Source organism: Manis pentadactyla, chromosome 12 (genome assembly GCF_030020395.1).
Source record: "Manis pentadactyla isolate mManPen7 chromosome 12, mManPen7.hap1, whole genome shotgun sequence".
Classification (NCBI taxonomy): domain Eukaryota; kingdom Metazoa; phylum Chordata; class Mammalia; order Pholidota; family Manidae; genus Manis; species Manis pentadactyla.
Genome location: NC_080030.1, coordinates 34,232,225 through 34,259,415, shown reverse-complemented (window position 1 = coordinate 34,259,415; position 27,191 = coordinate 34,232,225). Strand labels below are relative to the sequence as shown.

The 27,191-nt window shown below is 40.6% G+C and overlaps 1 protein-coding gene across 3 annotated transcripts in view; it reads right to left on the bottom strand.

Moving 5' to 3' along the window:
* Positions 1-27,191, bottom strand: part of PRKN (parkin RBR E3 ubiquitin protein ligase) — a 1,272,120-nt gene that overhangs the window by 752,938 nt on the left and 491,991 nt on the right. For 2 of the 3 annotated variants that reach the window (XM_036886759.2, XM_036886761.2), the window contains exon 4: positions 7,894-8,015. In XM_036886759.2, the coding sequence (XP_036742654.2) occupies positions 7,894-8,015 (122 nt within the window). The remainder of the gene's footprint in view (positions 1-7,893; positions 8,016-27,191) is intronic. The other variant, XM_036886760.2, reaches the window with a different exon arrangement.

Here is a 27,191-nt window from a genome sequence, read left to right as displayed (position 1 = left end):
CCAACTCCCTTGAGCTGCAGCAGGGCGGGGCTGGGCACAAACAAATGTAACAGCCCAACTGCTCTTAGGAAGACAAAACTGTTCGGCTCAGCCTTGAGACATTTTTGAAAGCCATTTCAACAATCCAATTCAATATAAGACACTGCAGACTTTATAACTGGTTAAGAGAAACACATTTTTGATGAATCTGAAAATCTTTACTATAGAAAATGGTGGAAAAATGAAAAAAAAAATTCCCAGAGAAACAAAATAAATAAAGGTTAGAAAGAAATCATTATCAAGAAAAGGTTCCCATGTGAAATATTAAAGTTTTGATTATATTCATAGGGCTATAAGTACACTCAAGAAGAAAACTTTCATAAGATGAATTCACCTGAGTCTTAGCTTTCAACAAAGTGCACATTTCTGAAACTCTACTAAGAAAATGTATCACTGAATATTTTGAAGGCAATCAAATGGAGAATGTAATCATGATATAAATCTAAATCCTAAAAGAAAGTTCCCAAATGACATTATTCTTCATGATTTTTTTTGGTAAATTAGAAAATTTGGTAAAATCAGTAAAGTGATAAATTAGAAAATTAATCCATAGCTACTGAAGATAGATATTGGTGGTGAAGAATATTTACAGGTTTGAACCCTAGGCATGGATTATTTGAACCTGTAAATTTTAAGAAAATGACAATAGTAGCATTTACTTTGATTTTTACAATTTTAAATCACTAGTATTGACTGACACTAATGCCCTGAGGTGGCGTGGTTCAATGTGAAATAAGTAAACCACTTTACATTTAGAATTCACATAGACTATACAATATATACTATTAAATCTATTAAATACACTATTCAATCCATTAAAAATAATGCTTTACTATAAAATAAATCATTAAAGCTTAAAATTCTTTAAGGTAATACTTTGATTTTTCTTCTTCATTATTATTATTTGTTTGTTTTTACCTCAGACTGGCTTTTTTCCAAAATTCAGTAAAGGAAAAAGAGGAAAATATTTTAACCTTTTGCCAGTTTACTCGTGAGCAGATGCTTCACCAATGAGTGGGTGGTGGGTGTGGCTGAGAGGGCAGGCCTGCAGGGAGGACCACGGGGAATGCCACACAAGGGGGCCTCGGGGAGAGGGAGGGGGTAGGATCCACAAGGCCACGAGAAATCTCATGGCAGCACCGAGGGCACATGAGGGGCAGAAGGGAGTGAGGGGGAGCCCCAGTCAGCAAAGGTAAGGCCTGCGCCCTCTCGATCCTGAAGCCCACATGTGAGATGCCACACAAAACTGGATTCTCTGTAGGCCTAACATCTTAACACAAGTCAACACAGACTGAAGGTCCACGTCACCAGTGGGACATAAAAAATGGGCCTTAAAAAAAATAAAAATGTTTAAATAACATAAAGTAATTTGCAGTGACTCTTCCATTAAACTCTAAAAACTCAGATATGCCTAACATTGATTCGATAAATAAAAAAGGAATAAGGCATACTTCTTCCTAAGTAAGCTTAGATATATTCCAAGACTTGATTACATAGATTTTGATATTAAGAGAAGTAAGTAGACTCCTGACCAACAATTAATCTGTAACAAATATTAAGTTTAAGAATGATTATACATTTAGATTATATTTCTTAATAAATTTCCTCACATAAATTGTCCCTAATCTATAAACCAATTTTAAATAAAATCCATCATGCCAGGCATTTTACATCTTACTCTATTTATTGCACCATTTCTCATCAGAATGCTTTTAGCTTTAATGCTATTCCATTGCCAGAGTATCTCATTAGGGTGGCAAAGATAAAGTTCTTTTTGAGATAAATTAATTACAGTGATTGTAGGGGGAAAAAAAATTACCCAGAGTTCTTGGGGGCAGTAATCTCCTGGCTTCTGATTCATTTTAAGACTAATAAACAAAGTGCAAACAAAAATATGTTGCTGGAGGATGACTCAGGTTACCCAGAGTTTATGCTGGAGGGATTAACAGTTTGTAACCTTAATTAGAGCTAAAGAGCCCAGAAGTCCAAGTTCATAATGTGAGTTCACCAGTCCCTTTGATGCTTTTCTTTTTGGCAGAAAACTCTTCACCTGGACAAATGACAGGAAGAGCTAACGACAGACAACAGTTTCTGAATGTTTATTATGTGCCCTGCACTGTGCTAAGTACTTTAATGAGTTCAGTCGTTTAATCCTTGCAATAACTTGAAGGAAATTTTTACTTCCATTTTACAAGGAAACTGAGATAAGCTAAGCAATGTGCCCCAAATCATACTGCTAACAAGGGTCAGAACCAGAGCTCAAATCCAGAACGCCGGAGGGGCAAAAGGACCACGGGAGGCCATTCTCTCCAGCTCCTGGCTTCCGAGACAAATGTGGCCTGGTGATGCTCTCTCCCTGACCTCTACATCCATTCCAGCTTCTAACATTATCAGAGCTGAAATCTTACTCATAAACATCGTGCTGTATTTTAAGCCTGTGTCCTGTTAGAAAAACTAGGCTGTTTCTTCTTATTCCAGAAGCTTTGTTTTCTTCAGGAGGCACAATCCACCAAGACTATGGGCAAAGACTGGAACGGGGTGGCAGTGGGGAGCAGGGCCCCTCATCCGCGGTGCAGGACGCAGCAGGCACAGGGCCGAGGGTGAGCGGCCCCTTCAGAACGGCCCTAGGGACACCCTCGTCATCAGCAGCACCGTGTTTCAAATAAACCTCAGCAACCCAGGCAGAAGTCTTAACATGTCGCCCAGTGTCTGCTCATCTTGTGTTTGTGTAAACTGGTACTGAGAGATCTTTCAGAGACTGACCTACGAGCCCCATCTGATTATACCTATATCTGTCCATATCTCTATAGATGCATGTCTTGCTTCTTTACCAGCAGGCTCACTCTTCACCCCATACACTCACAATTCAACAATACGACGGACAGTGGAAGGAACCACGCCTACTGGCACTGAAGCTGGAGTTTCACAGGAAACCAGAGGAAAGAGAGGGACAAGCACCTGCTGCTTCTTTTTCTAACATAAATCCCTTCTATGAATTTTAGCTATTTTCAAAATAGGGCATACTCTACATATCTTGGAAAACCTCAATTTTTTCCTCTGACTTTTCAAGATTAAGAAAAAAGAAACGTTTTAAGGCATAACTTACTCATAATTTGATTTTTCACTAATGAGAGAAACAGTAATAGCATAGGTTATTTTACATTCTCCATTTCATTGTTGAAGAACACAATCAGGAATGTATTTCCATGCACAAAGTGACCTCCCTTCTGTGTTCAACCCAGTGTCATTTCTGTGTGAACCTAGGGGGACAATCTTGGAACAGGCAATTGAAAATTGGATGCTTGCCATGTTTTTCCAATCAGCTATCCCTCACTATTTTCCAGTGAGTCTTCATTTTCCTAAAAGCTATTTTGGTTAGTGGAAACCTTCATCAAGGTCACCATGAAATAAAGGTCATTTGATTTAGGGATAGAAGAAAATCAGGTATCCGAGCTGATTCTCAACTTACCTGAGGGTCGGGACAAAACTCTGGAATCACTGTCCCCGCCCTTAACACCATAGCAGAAACGGCTGTCCATCCATCTTGCTTGCAAATTTATTATGATGATCATACTAAATGTGAGACATCTGAACATTTAAACCTTAAACTATATGTATGATAGGTGGCTTGTTATCTTGCATGCAAAAATTTAAATAGGATTGAGAAAATGTTGGAATTATGAATAAATCCCCAATAACAACAAAAAATAATTCACAGGTTACTATAAAGACTCACGAAAAGCATGGGGCTTGTTGCAGACTGATTTCCTCAGACCAGAAAAAATAAAATTACATTTAATAAAATAACCCAGGTGGCTAAGTAGATTTCAATTATTCTTGTATATAAAAAACTCCTTGCCAAAACTCAAATAAACCACTGCTGCCCGCTAAGTAGGCTGCCACACAAGATCCTATTTCTTTCTTTTTTCCTGATTAGAGAAAACTGTGTAAGTTGTAGATCTTTATAAAGTTCAGGAAAATGAAGCCTAACGGTTTTCGATTCTCTGTACAGAAATCCTTCCTCGTGCCTAAGTTCAGTACTTGCTCCATTACTGCCAAGCCTTAACTTGCAGAACAATCAGCAGTGTGATTAGTCAGCTGCTCCACACAGATATTATTTGAAGGTACTATTCAGTGAGTATTTTTTTGTTATTAATAAAAATTTGAAATGTCTGGTCTATTCATTTGCTGGGTACTAAAAATCTAGATTAAATAAACATTATTAGCCAGTTATGCCACATCCAGTATCTGTACTAAAAATCTAGATTAAATAAATAATGTATAAGTCATCTTTGAATCAATTTTCCTTAAATTCTTATGTGTATTTTTTCCAAGGGTGTATTTGAACGACATTGTGAGGATAAGGGAAGTAGCTGGATCATAGTAATTACCAGATTCGTGTAGCAAGCGACCTAGTCTAAAAGAGGACAGGGCTTTGCAGAAACAAAGAGAAGACGTTTCACTCCCAGCAACAACACTTGTTAACTGTGTAATTTTGGGCTCATTACTTAACTTCATGGAATCTCTCTGTTAAAAACATTGGATAATAATTTCTACTTTGTAGGTCTTAAGAATGAGAGAAAGTTACAAGCCTCAATTATAAATGTATAGGGAACAAAGTCAATAAACTGCAGCAAAACAATCATAATTTCTGGGATTAGTATGATCATAAAATGCCAAGTGGAATTTCTAAAGTAGGTGGATCTATTGAATCAGCGTGTGAAAGTTCAAATACTGCTGCCATTCATTCAACATTATTAGCTTTGTGCCCCACTGTGGGCAAGGTATGTATGAAGTGTTACAAATAAACCAGGGACCCACACTGACAAGTTATCTGATCTTATGAGGCTTACAGGCTCTAGGAATATAGACAAATGGACAACTGCAGAAATTTAATGATACCTGTAATTATGTAGTTGAGGTTTTGGTCTAGCAGGGGAGGAAATGATAAGAGGAGAGGCCAGATAGTTCTGAAACACAGTGTGCAGAGCAAAAAATAACGTAGGGAGAATAAAAGTCTGAATTAAAAAATCAAACGTGGAGCAGTTGTGGGACTGACCAAGCCCGGAGTGGTCGGGGGTGCACACATGAGATGGGGCGCAGCACTGGTCCAGGCGGGCAGGGTGATGCAAACACCACGGAGCTTCTGATGAACAGGGTGCCAGGGGCCTTCTCTGACAGGAGTCAGCCAAAGCCTGAATTCATTTCATGGTGAAGTTCGTTCAAGAGTAAGTGTATATGTTTGTGTGTTTATGGATACATAGTGACCATATGTGGAAAATAAGAGTAATAATAAAATAACAATAATAAAGCATTTAAGATTTTAGTTTAAGTACTTATGTTCCAGCTACCGTTCAAAGTACTCTACATATTAAACTAGCCTTCATGGTGAATAGGAAATAGATGCTGCTGTCCCAGTGAGTAGGGGTCTACAAACTGACGTAGGGAGGATGTTCAGAAGTGGGGCTTCTAACCCAGGTGGTCTGGCTCCAGCTGTCCTCTGAGGCTGACCCCATCCTGCCTCTCAGTGATGCCTGACTTCCACTGCGCGCTCCCGATGTCCGGGCTCTGCTAAGCGCCTTGCACGGGTGGGTGTACACTGGACCTGACAGCGTGCACCACGGCTGGTTCATTCAGACAGATGCTGCACGCTGTTCTTGTTACTTGTTCTCTAGTTTTTCCCATGGCACATATTTTTATGAGAAATTTCACAGGAAATTCCACATGGTTTCTCTTCATTAAATAAATTATCAGCCCCCACGAGCCCCACCCCCGACTTGCTGACATCAGCACGCACTGCGTCCAGCCCACGGGCCGTGGCCTCTACCACACACCGTGGACCTCGCCACCCTGCTGCCTGCATCCGACCTAAGTTTAAAAGCACCGTCTGCTCACTGGGGATGTCTGAACATGTGACCCTTGGTGTAAACACATCTGTGCAGTAAAAAATGGGGAGACTGTGACCTTAAAAATGTAGCTCCCAGAGTCTGGTTCAAACCTCCAGTCTATCACTCCAAGGCTCTTGTTTTCTTAATCTCTTCAAGTTTTGTGTTTCTCAAATCTGAAATAGAGTAACTAATAGTACTTAACTCAGAGTGTTATGAAATAATTAAATGAAATAATGCTTGAAAAGAATGAAGCTTGCAGTTCAATAATAATTTGTTATTGCTGTTTCTATTAAGAACAATTCAAAGTTGGTATAAATAGTTCACATCCAGCCTCTGCCTCCATCAGGACTGGAGTAGAGGTCTGAAAAATAGGAGAGCCTGTGTACTGCATTGGAAAAGACTAGTGGCAAGGAGAGAATCAGATGAAAGAAAACCTTCTGTGGGACCTTAGGAGAGCATGTTTCCCAGACAGAAGTGCAGTCCAGTGCCACCCCCAGAATAAAGCTCCATTCCAGTGGGTCAGAACAAAGCTGGGCATCACCCTCGGGCCTGTCTCCCTAAAAGGATTTGCCTGTGTGGCTGCAATGCTTTATCGTAGTGAAGCACTGAACTGGATTTCTGAGTAACTCTGTTTCCTCCAGGCTGGGGGCAAGGACCTATGATTTGTCCTTTCCTCGGAGCATCCTGCTAGTTCCTTCACACCCCTTCTGCATGGCCACCACCCTAAACTAGGCCCTCGGTTCCTCACCAACAAGCCATATGAACAGCTTAGTAATTAGCCTCTTTGCCTTCCATCTGTCACCAACTTCCATCCCAATGACAAACTGTTACAGCACCACTACGGTTCTACCACATCATGCGGTACCTCACCCTTGTTTTCAACATTTTGCCCTGGCTGTCCCTTGTCTGCAGAAGGAAATCTAAAAGCTTTAGCTGCCGCCGAGGGCTGCTGAGGTAAGGGGGATGCGTCTGTCCTGCAGCCCCTGATCACCCCGAGAGCTCCTTGTCCTTATGCCTCCTCAGCTGTGCCCTCCCCACATGCTCAAAAGAGTGTGACCAGCATGTCCTTCACGCCTCTATACACATTCGCAGCCACATCGAATTTAGCCAAATCCTACACAGCCACCACATTGGGGACATGACCTAGTTGTGTTTCTGGTTTATATCAGGGGTTGGCAAGCCTTTTCTCTAATGGGCCAGAGAGTAAAGATGTCAGGTGCTCAAGGGCCACCGAGTCGGCTCTGTAGTTGCTGTTGCGCAGAAGCAGCATAGACAACATGCATAAAAATGGGTGGGGCTGCATTCTCATGAGACTATTAGGAACACTGGAGCCTAAACTTCATATAATGTTCATGGGTCTTGTGGTATTATTCTTCTGATATTTTTCAACCACTTAAAAACGTAAAAAAACATTAGGCCATGGACTGCACAAAAACAAGCCAAGGCCACAGCAGAGGACGGTAGTTTGCCAAACCCTGTTTCACATGCACACTGTTCCTTGAGCCACAACTTTCCTTTTCACCATTTTTTATTGAGGTATGACCTCCACTGAGCAACCTGAAGTTCACCGATCTTAAATAAACAGTCCAGTGGATTTTGATGTGCATATACGACCATGCTATCATTCAACAGATGGAGATACAAAACATTTCCAGTTCTTAGAAGACTCTCTCCTGACTGCTTCTGAAAGACACCCCTACGAATGCCTTTTTTGGTTATCAAAGCAATCTCTACACTTCCTTTCATTAATCGTGGACTAAAGAAATGGGGTCAATGGCCCTGTACTGCCTACATTTTTACCGAGTAGCATATTTTTAAATGAAACTTCAGATATCATTAACTATTACAACTACATAGAAGAAAAATGTCTTTTACTTTCAGTGATGGTGGCATCTGATCAGAAACCCCAAAAGGAAATATGCACTCACTTCTCTGGGCAGTCTCTGCCAACGCTGCCTTTCCTTACCTGGGCCAAGGTGAGTGTCGCTTGCTGGCAGGTGCTACACTGCACCCTGAGTTTTCCTGGCTGCACACTTTGACAGAGGCCTTTGCAATAAACATAAAAGCTGTTGTAGGTTGGTCTACCTGCTGGGGGAAAAGAAAAAAGCAGAAGTAGCCAATCAATGCGGAATCCAAATTGAAACACATTTTAAAACCAACTCCTCAGGAGCAGTTTGAAACATTAGTGGGATAAATATTCCAACCAGGATAGAACAATTTAGTTTAGAAAATCTAGTTTTATGCTCAAAAGAGTGAAAATCTTTTCACCCCTTGCCAACAGCCCTGTGACTTATTCAGCAAAGTAAGCAAACTGCTGCCAGGCGGGCTGGCCAAGGGAATTTGCAACACAGGCAAGTTAAATGCACTCGTTGCTGTTGAAGTTTTTTAAAAGGATGGGAAATGTAGAGACTATTTGAAGTTTAGAGACCACTGCTCCTGAATTCTATTTCATGCTTCTGCACACAGTTCTGAAGGTTCCAGATTTTTCTTCCTAAGATCTTATCTACAGGGACATACCATCCCATTCCTCGGGATATGAATGATATTACCACAGTTTGCTCGGTTTCCTATGAAGACTTTCCAACACACAGTCACATGTAAAGTAAGACAAGAGCCCTGAGGGGCTGCACAGAGCCGGCAGCCATGTGCAAAATGGGTGCCGGGCCCTTCGGTAGTGTTCTCTACCTTGACAGATGACATTCAAATGACACGTTTTCAAGAGTGAAGCTGGACAAAAAAAAAAATTCCAATTCAGTAATTGAACATCTCTGATAATTTATCTCAAATGTCATCATACAGGGGGGGTACTATGTTCTGTAAATTACCAGAATCTTTCAGAATAATTTCACACTTCCATTTCTGCAAAAAGCTAACAATTGAGAAGTGCTTACCAGTAAAATACCACCTTCTGAATTGTTTAAATTTACTAAGTCATTCTTTTAATCCTTACCTTACTTCCTGCTGAGTGGGGGTTACATGGCATAAGATTTTGTTTAAAATTTTACTCTTGTCTAGAAATAGTAAATAGTAATCATTTTTTGATCATTCTGAGAGAAAACCTTCAGCCTCCCACATGTATATGGTTTATTAAAAATAATTAGTACAAAAATGATGAGAAAACAAAAAGAGATCCTAAGGTCTTATGCAGCCCCATTTGCTATTCTAATTTACAGAAAGAGCCTCTGTAAACATACTGAATTGTCATTTGTTTAGCCATCTTTACTAATATTGTAGGTGACAGTACTTTAAAATTTAAAGCATAATAAAGATGTCAAAATATATAATTTTATCATTTACTGGCAATATATTTTATAATTATTGCTCCCCAGAGAGTAATATTTGACTTCCAGTAAGAAGATAAAATATAAATATGTGTTTGTATTGAAAAGAAACTATGGTTTTCTGACATATCTGTTACTGTAGCTTTAGTACCTTAATGTGCAAGATATTTGAGTCTAAGAATATCACACTGTTATTAGGAAATATAATAATTATATAAAATATAGTCTTAAGGTTTTATGTATATCACAATTGCAACAGATGGAATCATATATTAAAGTTACAGAAGGACCATTAGTTATTAGCTGCCAGAATATCAGAAGATCACAAGAACTGTGAAAACTTTAATGTGTTCTAGGAAGATCTTAGTGAAGGAGGAAGAATCCCTTATCGTTAAAACCTTGATCAGTAATAGGAACAAATACAATAATCACAATTTTTATAACCTAATGTAAAGGTTAAACCTAGAGAAACTAGAAAAGCAGAAGAAAAGGAATGGGAAAAAGAAAAGCGTACAAGGGGGAGCCAGGGTCAAAAGACTGGCATTGTTGAAAGAGCATTTTAGCACCAGCTTTATAATCGCAAACGAAGCATCTCGGAAGCTGCAGGAAATTAAATGACTATTCTCTCTCCCTTAGGGCAATAGCAACATTTGCAATATTGTTTCAGCTAATGATATAGCCAGGCAGAATCTGAAGACGGGGCAACCCTTCCACCTCTGTGTGCTACAACCTTCCTCAAGTCCTTGAGAAGTTAGTCAGAAAATACTGCATGCCATCGTCTGTGCCCTAGAAGCATACAAGATGACGTGCAATCTATTACACTGTGCTTCCCGGAGCCAGCTGCACGCTGGGGATTAATAGCCGGTGGAAGGAAGACCAAGGTCAGGCTCATCCTAGCTGTGGCAGATCTCCAGTTGTTGGCTGTACTTGGTCAAGCAGCTGGGGTTCCGGTATATCCAGAGATCCCGTTTTCCAGATGGCTTCCCTGGCAATTTGTCTACTTAATACGATTTAAAATTGGCAAGCTTCTCAGTGTCACGCTGAGGTCTGGAGTGCACAGGTCAGGAATAAGGACGAAAAACACCCTAGTGTTTTTCTGGGCAATGTTCCCACTGGCATGGCTGAAGGTCTAAGGTGCAGATTCTTGAAAATGGCGCCTTAACTCCTCAAGGGAAGGCACGGCAATGTGAGGGGTGACCCAGAAAACTTTTCTCTAGACAGCTGTCTCCAGTCAAAAACATACATCTTTCTTTTCACTTCTATTTGTATTCTCAAAATCTTTCCTAATCAGCTCTTCCATATGGCAATACCTTCACTGTCCCAAATGATCAAAGCAGCTTGTGTTTGTGTTCATAGATGTCCCTCTTTTTATATAATAGCTTTTCAAACCTAAAGAAATATTTCAAAATTCTTAAAAATGATGCCCTTCACTGTAATTTGCATATGCCTCGCCACATCGTGCACCCCTTCATGTGTACGTATGTATGTGCAGGAGTGTATACATACACAGCTGTTTCTTGCACATACATACATTTTTGACTGAATCATGTGTGATTAAGTTTCAGGCATCACGCTGCCCAGCCCTAAACTGTTCAGCAGCCTAAAAATAAGGATTTTTTCATATAAAACCATCAAGCTTTTTGAGTGATTTGGTTGTTTCAGCTGTTCTATTCATAGGTTCATCAAGTGTATTTTAAGTACACCTTAAAGAACACAACAGTGGCATGAAACTGTTCAAGTGTCAAGCCCACAGTCAGGGTTTTCTTTAGTTGAAGCGTTTTGGTGGCTGGGTTAAGCTGAGGTGAGCAAGCCCTCTTACTGCTGTAGGTGACAGTGCTCTGTGACTGTAAGAGGGAATGCGCACAGCGTAGCATGTCCCAAACTTTATCCAACCTCAAAAGCCTTCCTCTAGAGGAACATTTTGGGAAACTATTTCTCAGAAAAAAAAAACTTTGGAAAAAAAATTGGAGGAAGGATTCAATTCACCATGTAGTGCTGGACTGACAGCAAGCCAGGCTGAGAGTGTTTATGAGCTTGGCTTTGCACACACCTGGGAAGAGCCTGCTGACAATTAAGCTCATCCCTCCACCCCCAGCCATTAATTAACTTTTACGTTATTTCATCATAAGCCAGAAGGGTTATCCTGCTAATGCAATTGTTTTACAAAGTATATTTCTTTCATGTAGAAGTTCATGTTCGTTTATTAGTTTTGTTTTGTTTTGAGTTTGTTTTCTGGACAGACATTGGAAGCACAGTCAGTGTTCAAAGCCCTTTTAAAATGTGAGTCATTGAGGGGCAGAAGATGGCGGCGTGAGTAGAGCAGCGGAAATCTCCTCCCAAAACAACATATATCTGTGAAAATATAACAAAGACAACCCTTCCTAGAATAAAGACCAGAGGACACAGGACAACATCCAGACCACATCCGCACCTGAGAGAACCCAGCGCCTCGCGAAGGGGGTAAGATACAAGCCCCGGCCCCGCGGGAGCCGAGCGCCCCTCCCCCCAGCTCCCGGCGGGAGAAGAGCAGGCAGAGCGGGAGGGAGACGGAGCCCAGGACTGCCGAACACCCAGCCCCAGCCATCCGGGCCAGAGTGCAGGGCGCTCGATACTAGGAAAACAGGGCAGCAAGAACAGTGAGCAGCCACTGGAGGCTGGGCGACAGAGGGCATAAGAAAAGCGCGCGACCATTTTTTTTTGCTTTTTTGCTGTTTTGTTTTGGCGAGCGCTTTTTGGAAGTCTTAAAGGGATAGGGACCCCAATACTAGGGAAACAGGGCAGAAAGACCGGTGAGCAGAGGCCTGAGGCTAGCACCGGAGAATAAAGAAAAACGAACGACCACCTTTTTTTTTTTTTTTTTTTTTTTTAATTAAAAAAATTTTTTTTTCTTTTTTTTTTTGGTGGGCGTTGTTTTGTTTTGGCGGGTGCTTTTTGGAAGTCTTAAAGGGGCAGAGCGGGTCACTTAATCCAGAGGTAGGGAATCCGGGATCTCTGGGCACCCTAACCCCTGGGCTGCAGGGAGCAGGGAGGCCCCTTACGGAGATAAATAGCCTCCCAGCCGCTCCTGCTCCAACGCGACTCCACCATTTTGGAGTAACTGCCCGAGCCAGGCCACGCCCACAGCAACAGCGGAGATTAACTCCATAGCAGCCGGGCAGGAAGCAGAAACCCTGTCTGCGCGCAGCTGCGCAGCACAAGCCACTAGAGGCGGCTGTTCTCCCAGAAGAGGAGGGCCACAAACCAACAAGAAAGGAAGTCCTTCCAGCTGTCACTCGTCCCAGTTCTGCAGACTATTCCTATCACCATGAAAAGGCAAAGCTACAGGCAGACAAAGATCACAGAGACAACACCAGAGAAGGAGACAGACCTAACCAGTCTCCCTGAAAAAGAATTCAAAATAAGAATCATAAACATGCTGACAGAGATGCAGAGAAATACGCAAGAGAAATGGGATGAAGTCCGGAAGGAGATCACAGATGCCAGAAAGGAGATCGCAGAAATGAAACAAACTCTGGAAGGGTTTATAAGCAGAATGGATAGAATGCAAGAGGCCATTGATGGAATTGAAATCAGAGAACAGGAACGCATAGAAGCTGACATAGAGAGAGACAAAAGGATCTCCAGGAATGAAACAATATTAAGAGAACTGTGTGACCAACACAAAAGGAACAATATCCGTATTATAGGGGTCCCAGAAGAAGAAGAGAGAGGAAAAGAGATGGAAAGTATCTTAGAAGAAATAATTGCTGAAAACTTCCCACACTGGGGGAGGAAGTAATCGAACAGACCACGGAAATACACAGAACCCCCAACAGAAAGGATCCAAGAAGGGCAACACCAAGACACATAATAATTAAAATGGCAAAGATCAAGGACAAGGAAAGAGTGTTAAAGGCAGCTAGAGAGAAAAAGGTCACCTATAAAGGGAAACCCATCAGGCTAACGTCAGATTTCTCAACAGAAACCCTACAGGCCAGAAGAGAATGGCATGATATATTTAATACAATGAAACAGAAGGGCCTTGAACCAAGGATACTGTATCCAGCACGACTATCATTCAAATATGACGGTGGGATTAAACAATTCCCAGACAAACAAAAGCTGAGGGAATTTGCTTTCCACAAACCACCTCTACAGAACATCTTACAGGGACTACTCTAGATGGGGGCACTCTTAGAAAGAGCACAGCACAAAACACCCAACATATAAAGAATCGAGGAGGAGGAACACGAAGGGAGAGAAGAAAAGAATCTCCAGATAGTGTATATAACAGCTCAATAAGCGAGCTAAGTTAGGCAGTAAGATACTAAAGAGGCTAACCTTGAACCTTTGGTAACCACGAATTTAAAGCCTGCAATGGCAATAAGTACATATCTTTCAATAGTCACCCTAAATGTTAATGGGTTGAATGCACCAATCAAAAGACACAGAGTAACAGAATGGATAAAAAAGCAAGACCCATCTATATGCTGCTTACAAGAAACTCACCTCAAACCCAAAGACATGTACAGACTAAAAGTCAAGGGATGGAAAAACATATTTCAAGCAAACAACAGTGAGAAGAAAGCAGGGGTTGCAGTACTAATATCAGACAAAATAGACTTCAAAACAAAGAAAGTAACAAGAGATAAAGAAGGACACCACATAATGATAAAGGGCTCAGTCAAACAAGAGGATATAACCATTCTCAATATATATGCACCCAACACAGGAGCACCAGCATATGTGAAACAAATACTAACAGAACTAAAGGGGGATATAGACTGCAATGCATTCATTCTAGGAGACTTCAACACACCACTCACGCCAAAGGATAGATCCACTGGGCAGAAAATAAGTAAGGACATGGAAGCACTGAACAACACAGTAGAGCAGATGGACCTAATAGACATCTATAGAACTCTACATCCAAAAGCAGCGGGATATACATTCTTCTCAAGTGCACATGGAACATTCTCCAGAATAGACCACATACTAGGCCACAAAAAGAGCCTCAGAAAATTCCAAAAGATTGAAATCCTACCAACCAACTTTTCAGACCACAAAGGCATAAAACTAGAAATAAACTGTACAAAGAAAGCAAAGAGGCTCACAAACACATGGAGGCTTAACAACACGCTCCTAAATAATCAATGGATCAATGACCAAATCAAAATGGAGATCCAGCAATATATGGAAACAAATGACAACAACAACACTAAGCTCCAACTTCTGTGGGACACAGCAAAAGCAGTCTTAAGAGGAAAGTATATAGCAATCCAAGCATATTTAAAAAAGGAAGAGCAATCCCAAATGAATGGTCTAATGTCACAATTATCAAAATTGGAAAAAGAAGAACAGATGAGGCCTAAGGTCAGCAGAAGGAGGGACATAATAAAGATCAGAGAAGAAATAAATAAAATTGAGAAGAATAAAACAATAGCAAAAATCAATGAAACCAAGAGCTGGTTCTTCGAGAAAATAAACAAAATAGATAAGCCTCTAGCCAGACTTATTAAGAAGAAAAGACAGTCAACACAAATCAACAGTATCAGAAACGAGAAAGGAAAAATCATGACGGACCCCACGGAAATGCAAAGAATTATTGGAGAATACTATGAAAACCTATATGCTAACAAGCTGGGAAACCTAGGAGAAATGGACAACTTCCTAGAAAAATATAACCTTCCAAGATTGACCCAAGAAGAAACAGAAAATCTAAACAGACCAATTACCAGCAATGAAATTGAAGCGGTAATCAAAAAACGACAAAAGAACAAAACCCCCGGGCCAGATGGATTTACCTCGGAATTTTATCAGACATACAGGGAAGACATAATACCCATTCTCCTTAAAGTTTTCCAAAAAATAGAGGAGGAGGGGATACTCCCAAACTCATTCTATGAAGCTAGCATCACCCTAATACCAAAACCAGGCAAAGACCCCACCAAAAAAGAAAACTACAGACCAATATCCCTGATGAACGTAGATGCAAAAATACTCAACAAAATATTAGCAAACCGAATTCAAAAATACATCAAAAGGATCATACACCATGACCAAGTGGGATTCATCCCAGGGATGCAAGGATGGTACAACATTCGAAAGTCCATCAACATCATCCACCACATCAACAAAAAGAAAGACAAAAACCACATGATCATCTCCATAGATGCTGAAAAAGCATTTGACAAAGTTCAACATCCATTCATGTTAAAAACTCTCAGCAAAATGGGAATAGAGGGCAAGTACCTCAACATAATAAAGGCCATCTATGATAAACCCACAGCCAACATTATATTGAACAGCGAGAAGCTGAAAGCATTTCCTCTGAGATCGGGAACTAGACAGGGATGCCCACTCTCTCCACTGTTATTTAACATAGGACTGGAGGTCCTAGCCACGGCAATCAGACAGAACAAAGAAATACAAGGAATCCAGATTGGTAAAGAAGAAGTTAAACTGTCACTATTTGCAGATGACATGATACTGTACATAAAAAACCCTAAAGACTCCACCCCAAAACTACTAGAACTGATATCGGAATACAGCAAAGTTGCAGGATACAAAATCAACACACAGAAATCTGTGGCTTTCCTATATACTAACAATGAACCAACAGAAAGAGAAATCAGGAAAACAACTCCATTCACAATTGCATCAAAAAAAATAAAATACCTAGGAATAAACCTAACCAAAGAAGTGAAAGACTTATACTCTGAAAACTACAAGTCACTCTTAAGAGAAATTAAAGGGGACACTAACAGATGGAAACTCACCCCATGCTCGTGGCTAGGAAGAATCAATATCGTCAAAATGGCCATCCTGCCCAAAGCAATATACAGATTTGATGCAATCCCTATGAAACTACCAGCAACATTCTTCAATGAACTGAAACAAATAATTCAAAAATTCATATGGAAACACCAAAGACCCCGAATAGCCAAAGCAATCCTGAGAAAGAAGAATAAAGTAGGGGGGATCTCACTCCCCAACTTCAAGCTCTACTATAAAGCCATAGTAATCAAGACAATTTGGTACTGGCACAAGAGCAGAGCCACAGACCAATGGAACAGACTAGAGAATCCAGACATTAACCCAGACATATATGGTCAATTAATATTTGATAAAGGAGCCATGGACATACAATGGCGAAATGACAGTCTCTTCAACAGGTGGTGCTGGCAAAACTGGACAGCTACATGTAGGAGAATGAAACTGGACCATTGTCTAACCCCATATACAAAAGTAAACTCAAAATGGATCAAAGACCTGAATGTAAGCCATGAAACCATTAAACTCTTGGAAGAAAACATAGGCGAAAACCTCTTAGACATAAACATGAGTGACCTCTTCTTGAACATATCTCCCCGGGCAAGGAAAACAACAGCAAAAATGAGTAAGTGGGACTATATTAAGCTGAAAAGCTTCTGTACAGCAAAAGACACCATCAATAGAACAAGAAGGATCCCTACAGTATGGGAGAATATATTTGAAAATGACACATCCGATAAAGGCTTGACGTCCAGAATATATAAGGAGCTCACACACCTCAACAAACAAAAAACAAATAACCCAATTAAAAAATGGGCAGAGGAACTGAACAGACAGTTCTCCAAAAAAGAAATACAGATGGCCAACAGACACATGAAAAGATGCTCCACATCGCTAATTATCAGAGAAATGCAAATTAAAACTACAATGAGGTATCACCTCACACCAGTAAGGATGGCTGCCATCCAAAAGACAAACAACAACAAATGTTGGCGAGGCTGTGGAGAAAGGGGAACCCTCCTACACTGCTGGTGGGAATGTAAACTAGTTCAAGCATTGTGGAAAGCAGTATGGAGGTATATCAAAATGCTCAAAACAGACTTACCATTTGACATAGGAATTGCACTCCTAGGAATTTACCCTAAGAACGCAGCAATCAAGTTTGAGAAAGACAGATGCACCCCTATGTTTATTGCAGCACTATTTACAATAGCCAAGAATTGGAAGCAACCTAAATGTCCGTCAATAGATGAATGGATAAAGAAGATGTGGTACATATACACAATGGAATACTACTCAGCCATAAGAAAAGGGCAAATCCAATCATTTGCAGCAACATGGATGGAGCTGGAGGGTATTATGCTCAGTGAAACAAGCCAAGCGGAGAAAGAGAAATACCAAATGATTTCACTTATCTGTGGAATATAAGAACAAAGGAAAAACTGAAGGAACAAAACAGCAGCAGAATCACAGAACTCAAGAATGGACTAACAGGTACCAAAGGGAAAGGGACTGGGGAGGATGGGTGGGTAGGGAGGGATAAGGGGGGGAGAAGTAGGGGGGTATTAAGATTAACATACATGGGGGGGTAGGAGAAAAGGGAGGGCTGTACAACACAGAGAAGGCAAGTAGTGATTCTACAACATTTTGCTATGCTGATCGACAGTGACTGTAAAGGGGTTTATAGGGGAGACCTGGTATAGGGGAGAGCCTAGTAAACATAATATTCGTCATGTAAGTGTAGATTAGTGATACCAAAAACAAAGCAAAAAAAAAAAAAAAAAAGGGCAGTTCCTGTGTGGTAACCTCCAACGAGTTCTACACAAGGGTATAAAGGGCATATAAAAGTGTAGGCAAAGGGTCTGTTTGTGTTTATACAGAGGATCAAAGCCTAATTGGGCTACCCCGAAAATGAACTAAGATACGATATGAAAAAGAACTTCCAACATCTGCACTCTCTGGAAGACTCATGCCAGAAGATGATCATCAAAAAACCCCAACAAAGATCCACACACTGCTACAGCTGTAGATGCACTCATCCCACCAGCTCCTGGACTTGCCATGGGAATGAGGAAGGAGATATCTAAGCTGGCCTGTGCATACAGTAAAACAACAAATTTGACTGGATCTATACTGTTGGAACTCAAGCAAGAATTTGGAGAAGTGCAAATTGTAACGCTCCAAAATCTTACAACTACAGACTATTTACTGTTAAAAGAACATATTGGATGTGAACAGTCCCCAGGAATGGGTTGTTTTAATTTGTCTGATTTCTCTCAGACTGTTCAAGTTCAGTTGGACAATATCCACCATATCATAGATAAGTTTTCACAAATGCCTAAGGTGCCTTAATGGTTTTCTTGGTTTCACTGGAGATGGCTGGTAATTACAGGTATGCTTTGGTTATGTAACTATACTCCTATTATGTTAATGTGTGTGCGCAATTTAAGTAGTAGCTTAAAACCTATACATGCTGAAGTACTCTACAAGAAGATATGTCAAAGAAATAATCAATCTTCCCATGTTTTCTTCCGTCTGCTACTTCTATAGCTTTTCTTCTTCCTTCCTAATTACAACCCTTAAATAGAATTCGTGCCTCATATCAAATTTACCGAGTATCATAACTCCTCCAAGTGGTAAAGATACCTCAAGACAAATGCTGGGCATAGAAGTCACAGGGCATAAATATGCAAAGAAGTAAAAAGCTAACCTTTTCAAACAATAAGGCTTCCCTCTCACTTACCAACTTCACATTTCCCTGTATGACCCCGGAAGATGACTGGTTAGCCAGAGACGGGTAAGATTCCTCAAGGGAGGAACAACCTAAGACAGGCACAGTCGCAGGGGGGCCATCAGGTGAGAAATTGGGGATCAACAGAGGTGAGGCTTAGAACCTCACCCCCCCTGTTCTGAGAGAAATCTTCTGCATACGTGGATGTTTTATTGCCCTGGTCTAGCTTGGATTAACACATAGTCTACAGGCACACACCTGATCATCTACATTTGCTCTCTTACAACACTAAACTATGTTTTCTACCTTTATCTTGTATCTACCTACCACTTCAGCATTTTATTAAAAATAATAATAATAAAGAGAGAAATGTGGTATCCACATATAAATCAAGTATAAAAATCAAATGAGTATTCATATTTGAACTGACTGTTTAGAGTTCATAATGCATGAGCAAAACCGAAAGTTTCTGTGATGACTCCCCTTGTACTGTTCACTATGTAACTTATTCATTATGTAATAATTTGTTCTACATGTAAGAACTTGTTTGTTATGCCTCAGAAGATTGGTGACTGACGAAAATTAGGCTTTGGGTGGATTAATGATTGTGCATTGAGCATTGACTCCCCTATACAGAATTTTATTGTCGTTAACAACCATTTGATCAATAAATATGAGAGATGCCCTCACAAAAAAAAAAAAAAAAAGGACAGACTTCCAATGGTAAAATAAATAAGTAACTGGGATGTAACGTATAGCATAAGGAATATAGTCAAGATATTGTAACAGCTTGGTAGGGTGATAGCTGGAACCTAGAATTATGTATATAAATGTTCTACCACTGTGTTGTACACTTGAAACTAATGTAATGTAATACTGTGCGTCAACTACCCTTCAATAAAAAATAATTATTTAAAAAAAAAAAATGTGAGTCATTGTGTCCTTTCAAAGCATCCAAAGGGTTTCCTTAGCACTTTATTATCTTCTCATTATCTTTAGCTTTTTTCTCCTACTTTGTCTGATTAACACAATCCTTAGTCAGTCTTCTTTTTCCCACTATTCTCTTTTCGGTCAAAAAAATTGCCAAAAGCAGTAACAATATTTACAACGTATCGAGTAACACCCCCTTTTAAAAATAATATATATTATTTGCTTTGGCTCTTTGGGAAACCAGCATAATGTACACAGTTTCCATTTTTCTTGTAAGTATTTTAGATAATGAGCTTACAACCCCAAGATGATATTTTAGTAAGACAAATGAATACTTAAGAAAACTCATCCTGATTCTGCTGAAAACGGTTCATTGACCTCAGAAGTTTTCATCATTTGTTGTCACTAAGAATCAAGAGTTTAATTGCTTGGATAATTTGTTAACTAGGGGAAGAGAAAGTGAGGTTTAACATATATGGACATGGGTATGATAATTTCAGTATCAAGAAATTACAGGAACATACTCTATGGAGCAGGAACACAATTGATTATATTATATATAGGAGGAACACAACTCACTTAAAATTGCATTGATCATATATAAGCATATTAAAATATAAAGTACAACATATCGCCCAAGAAACTTTCTATGGCCACAGAAATGTTACATCTGCACTCTCCCATCCAGTAGCTACTAGGCACATGTGCTTAGTGAGGATTTGAAACATAGGGAGGAACTAGTAAGGAACGACTCTTTTCATTTATGTTTTTGTTTTTAATTTTAAGCAACTTAAATTTGCACAGCTGTATGTGGGTAGCAGCTACTAAACTGGACGGTACAGAGGAGGAGAATAAGTAACACTGATGCCCCTGGTCCCCTCTGTCCCTCCCTCATCAGGCATGCAGGTGACAACAGTAAGGAGAGTCTTCCTCACACTGAGAATTAGTGGCCTGCTGCCAAGTGTGCTCATGTGAGAGGAATGCTGGCAGGTGAGGAAGAGAAAGCGAAGTTCTGAGCTAGAGGCGTTTCCTGGGAAGCAGGACAGAGGGAGTGGGGACCTGGGACCTCTGTAGCAGAAGAGACGGAAGAGGACATGTCCCCCATTCCTCCCTCCCACATGTCCCTATCCCCTGCATCAAGCAGAGCGAGTCTGACGTGTGGCTGCACAGTGATCACCCCATCTGCACCGCCATCATGGTTTTTGACATCTGATCCACACAGCCAAAGTACAGTTGAATGGCACAGCCTTTAAGTCTTCCTTTGATTTCCCCATAGGGATAAGATACCACCCTAAAGAATTCCATCTAAGAAGAAGAATGTATTCAGGCTAGTTCCGTCACTTTTTAACACTTGAGTTGTCCCAACATCATGCAACCAGCATCTCATAAGGTGGAGTCCCGGAAGGTGAGGGAAGCATCCTTCACAGTCTTCTTCCACCTCCTCCCACATCATCCTTCCTGGCACTTCACATTTTCAGCTCCTGACCTCCTACCTCCTTCTGACAATGGCCTCGTTCTTGTTTCTTAAATACCAAGGATAATGTCCTTTAGCTCTAGGCAGCAGCTACAGCCTGCCATGTTCCCTTAGCTTACTATTTCTAGTCACTTAGGAGTAGCTTCAGTCCTGCTTGCCTGCTGCAAGCCCATATGGCATGAATCCATGACCAGAGCTTCTGAACCTGTGACCCTGACCCTGTGACAGGGCCAGACCACAGCAAGTCTCTCCCAACCTTTGCCAGAATTCTTACTATCATATTTCTGGGCATAGCTCTGCAGCCTGTGCTGGACCACATTTGCTGGGACATGTGCCTAATGAGCCAGGTGTGCAACAAATATGCACCAGATGAACAAAATCAGTACTATCCCAAAAGGCCGGCAAGCTCATCTTTGCAAACCATTTTTCCTTATATTGACTGGGAACTATCCATTTTGATAGTGTGAACAATGCATATTGAGTTAGTCTAAAGCAGTTACACATGAAATCCCCTCAACATGAACTCCCAGAATCATCTCTGCTGTGTGATACCTAATCATCAATATCTTGCTTTGGGTCACTGAAGAGATGAGGATCATGTCCACTCCAACCTAATGCAAACTACTGGAAAAAATCCTGCTTCACATTTGTTGTATTCTTGTCCTACCATTCCTATTTGTTACAACCTCCCTGTACGTATCACTGCACCCTGCTCCATACATTCCAAAGAGCTCCAGCAACCCCTTGAATTCAGTAGAATGGCAGCTCTTTGAACTCAGTAAACACTTAATAAATAATTGCTAGGTCAATAAATTGTCCCATATTTTAAATGATGTGAAAGTTGTAGCAAGTAAAATAACATAAGGGAAAACTCATATAAAACAAAATATAGCCATGGTTACTAAATATTTAGAACATCTGTCCATCAGCCAAACTGACTGGACCAACTTCACATATTCTTCAAAATACTGACTTATCATATCTAAAATCTATAGCAATACTATCTTAAGATGACAAAAATGACTAATATGATAAAGTAAAACAAAAACTGAAAGAATGCTTTAAAATTTTTATATAGGACTTAATATAATTGAATGTTAAGTGGAAAAAAATTGAATTATGAAAATTTACAAGCAGAACTATTCTAAAGGATGACAGTTATTACACATAAACACTTTCCATTTCAATTCTTATTCAGTGGGTTATGAGACCCCACTGAATCCAGCTACACTGTTTCATGCTTTTAATAAGCCATAGTTTTAACTCCTATGGAGTAACCCCAGTAATACTGTCTTATAAACAGCTTCCAGTTATATAACCATCCATCCAGTGTATGTATTTTTAAAATACATTTAGCAATCTCTAAGGAGACTCTACTCTTAAAAGCTACAACTTAACTCTCAATTTTTGTGCTACAGCTTTTAATTAATATATCTGCACAATAATTCCAGGTGGTGAGGCAAAAACTGCTGATTAAAGCTAAAGCCTTTGCCTGTTGTTATGGCTGCTGATTTACTTCTTCATCATTCATTTTGAAAGTAATGGCCAAGCCTTGCACACCAAGACAAAAGTGTAGAGTGAAGCATAATTTAAGGATTAGGTTTAAATACATAAGCAGGTTCAAAGCCAGCCAGCGTAAATCCAGTTGCGTATTCTTCCCAGGAATGGACACAGGCAGGGTATAGTTGAGGTGGGGCCAGAAAAGTCACAGCTCTTCAAAATGCTGAGTGGAAATTCATAACTCAAATTCAGATGGAAGAAATCTTTGACACTACAGATGGCTATGTACAGTTTCCTCAGAGCAGAATCTCTGTAGCCATCCCTGTCAATGGATGTCCACCTCGGCCAAACCCCAGCCTTCACTTGTCACCTTTGACAGATCGACTGGCCCTCAAAGCCTGTTTTCTCATGTGCAACATGGAAATGATAATAGTGCCTAACTCACAGGCTGCTGTGAGAACTCTGAGAAGAATAATATAGGTGATACATTAATAGCAAATGATAAACAGCAAATGCTCACTACACTTTAGCTATTCTTATTTGCTGTCAAAAAGTTTAGAGCTCAGGTTACTCCCAGGTATGCATATCTGTGAGCACAGTCTTCACTTTCTCAGGTGGCCACTTCCCTGCTGTTAAAAGTGTTGTTCTTACGCATTATTTCCATCTTAAATTTACTTCGATATTTTTTATTTGAAATAGTGGAGGTATACTTCATTTTAAAATTGCTTCAAACCCAACCAAATCTTTTGCAATTAAATATTTAATAATATCACAGAACATAAATCATGATGGAAAGTCATTAAATTGATTTGAAGTTAACTAGAATTGTATTTCTTTCCATGAATAACTTTTTTATTATTACACAGGAGATAGAGGTGGATTGTAGAAAAATTAGGAATAGGAATAGCAAACAATTATGTGGATTCAGTCTAGAGAATGAAATTTTCAAGCTGGCTAATGCACTTAAAAAAAAGTATTTCCAAAATAAAAACTGTTTTAACTGTGCGGTTGTAAAATGGTATTGAAGGGGATTCAAAGTGGACTCCCAAATTTCATTTTATTAGCAGATTCACTTACATTACAATTTGTTCTTCTTTGACAGCATGATCGTCACTGTTTGATAAATTAGGGAACACAAGCTCAAACACGTTGAGTTGCATCACTAAGACAGCCACAGGATAGTCAGAGATTTGAATACTGTATAGGTTTTTCGGATTACAAAGCGTATGCTTTTCCCCTAGACCACGTGATAATAAACTTGACTCAGATGCTGGTTTTAGTAAATATGGTAGGGGATTGATAGCATGGCTGCTAAAAAGTGACACTTGAACACAGGTTGGCAATTATGCACCATTGCCAGCAATTACTAATGGAGTCAGCATCAGCCTTACCACCCCATTTCCCTCATTCAATCAGTGCTGAAGGTTTCATGGAAATTTCCATTAATGTTGTGCAGCACTTTTACAGCATTCAGCAAGACGTGCAGGTACAGCAGTTGTCAGTAAGGGAAAGTAAATCTCATTTTTAAGGGTTAGCACATATTCTAAAACTGGATGTTTTACCAAGAAATGGTAATCCATGCTATGACATTAGAGTCAACAGAATGTCTTACTTCGGCAGAAGTAAATCTTTTCTTGCTATTTAAAAAATACCTGAAAAATCTCCTTATTTTAAGTGTTCTAAGTGTTAGCAAACCTGATAAGGAAATGAACACCGAGAGGAATGGCATCAATTAGAAAACACTGCAAGCAAGGTATGACCCTCCCCACTCCCACATTGTTCATTTCATTTCAGCTACAATAGCCAATATAATTAGTTTGGCATTACTATTTCATTGAAGCATAATATTTCCAATTTTCACTGCTACCATTAAATACCTCTTACAAATTCTGATGTTTTAAATATCCTATTTTGCCTGTATTAAAGGATAAGGTAAAACATACAATGTTAATACAGCTAATCTTTCCCAGCACTGATTTACTGCCTTCAGAAGGTCTTGGTAGTCACTGAGTCATAAAATTTCTACTTCTTAAAATATGAAAAGAATTATTTTTTTCAGTGGCACAGAGATTAGCTATAAATGTATGATGATGTCATCATGGTGGGGGAAAAAGATAAAATTGTCATCTCTTCATCAAGGCTGATAATATTGTGCATTATCACATTAGAAGTATTCTGGTTCAAACACACTTCTATATACTCCAGGACCCTAGGACAGTGACATTCTTACCACTTTACAAAAAAAAAAGACTCCTGGGACCCACCTAAGTCCTGATTATAGGTCATGGTCCAGGTCAAGGGCAACCTCTCTCTAGGACCTTAGACTAGGTCCTAAAAAATAAGAGTGCAGGAGGGCCATGTGGTCTGTGCCACAGGTTGTAGTAACGTTGATCTACCTTCAGGTAAAAAACTTGCTTTTAGAATGCTACAGAATCACAGGCCAGCACACATTCCTAACTTCTATAAAAAGAAAAGCAAATTTAGAGAAACTTAGAAGAGAAAAATCATTTAGTAGCAATCAATGGGAAAAAAATGAAGAAATAAATGTGTTTCTTAGGAAATCATCTAGCCTTCTAAACTTTGTCAATCTTGTCTGACTAAAGAGTCAGGTTGGTTGGGGAAAGGGGAGAATAGTGGAAAGGGAGTAGAGTGGTAGGCATATGGAAACAGTACTAGGGGCTTACTGAGCATTTATCCATCAGTAACATTAACAACCAATATTCACTGACATCTCACTATATGCTTGACACTCTAGTAACGTGAGAAATCATGAAACATAGTCAAGACAATCCTCACCTAACCGCTTTAAAGACCAGGAAAAACACTGACATGGATTCATATACATCTTAAAGGATATCTAACAAATACACAGCAGAGAAGGATCCTAGTAGTCCAGTAATAGTGGAGAATAAACCCAAGAATGGGGATGAGAAGATTCCTTCTAATATGGAGTCTCTTATCTTGAAAGTTCTTTGATTTTTTAATTTCTGAAATGATCTAGCTACATTCCATGATTCTGTCTTTTTTCCAGGTGCAGCTACTCACACCCTTTGGAAACCTGGAATGCTCAGAGGACAGAAGGGGGACATCTGCCCAGATGGATGGGAGCCCGCTCAGGGCGGTTAGGCAGTGACCCCCAAACGTGCCTGAGCATTCTAATCAGAACTTGCTTCGGGTCTCAGGCATCACAGCACACATACATTTCCTGGAAGTCAAGGTCCTGGGAGAAACCTTAGGAATACTTTGAAGAGGCTGTGGGTGAAAGAAAGAGCACAGTGATTAAGCAGAGGCAAGATCAGAGGTGCAGATAATCAACACCCAGAATCTGAGTCCCGGCACTCTGTCCCCTGCGCTGCAGCCTTAGGATCTGGAACCTGGGAGCCGGGGTTTCCTAGGGGTTACCTGGCTCGAGTCACAGAATCACGACGCCCTGTGCAGCCGAGCCGAAGCCCTAGAACACGGATTGCCCCTCTCAGCAGCTCTGTGGGTGCCTCCCTACATCTCCTGGGCACTGCGGGAGCGGCTCCCAAGTCTCTGTCCCGGGCTCCTCATGGTGCCTGGCCTGGTTATTAGTACCCGCAGCCTCCCAGGAACCCTCCTTCCCCTGTCCTCCTGAGCCCGGCAACTCCCTCACTGCTGAAAGGGTCATCTTCGGAGGGCACCCTGCACTAGCTCCCTGAAAAGGCAGTGCTCTTCCCTGGGGGCCTGTGCCATGCCCCCCAGGGTCCACGGGCTGGAGCCCACAGCAGCGCCAGGCGAGGGACTGCTTACTGAAATAGTGGTTCTTTCTTTTTAAAGAGTTTGTTTACCCTTTGTGTTTCCCAGCAAAACAGATATCTATTGTTTTCCTGTAGGAATATTTTAAATTGTCATTATCAAAAATGACACTCCTAGAGCGTGCACTATTTATTCAGGAGCTAAAAATAACCACAAAGATTGCTATTGATGGCTGAAATTCTTCCTAAGGGCCAGCCTCCTTCCCAAACACAATAACCACTGTCCTGTGCAGTAACAAAACCAAAGCATACCACGCCACCCATCCCCAGACCTCCACATCTGCCTCTAGCCGGGGACCAGCTGCCTCCCTTGGGAAGTCCCACATGCCTTCAAATCAACATTAAGTGTCAAATGCTAGCTCCCTGAGAGTCCTGGTGCCACCGTCCCCACAACAGGTGGAACAGCTGTGCCACCCTTGCAGCCCCTGGTCCATTCACCAGGTATTTGAATGCACCAGGCGCTGTAACCAGCAAGGTGCTGCAACCACATGTCGGTCACTGTGATGTGGAAGTACACTTTTCTGAGGAGGACTGCGTCTTGCTCCTGCTGATGTCCCCGAGCTTGGCAAACAGTTAGGGCACAAACAGCACTTGGCCTAGTGATGTATTAAATGAGCAAAACTTATTTGCTGAAATCTTCCTATTTCCCGTAAGCATTTCATTTTAGCTCTCTATCATTGCCCCAGTCTGTTCACGGATGGGCCACATGCCCACACCAGTGTGTGTCCCTTCTGCCGCAGTCTTAACAACTGCGGGCTTCATGATACTTCTTCCTGTGGCGTAAAATCCCTCAACCCCCACATTACACCTGCACACTGA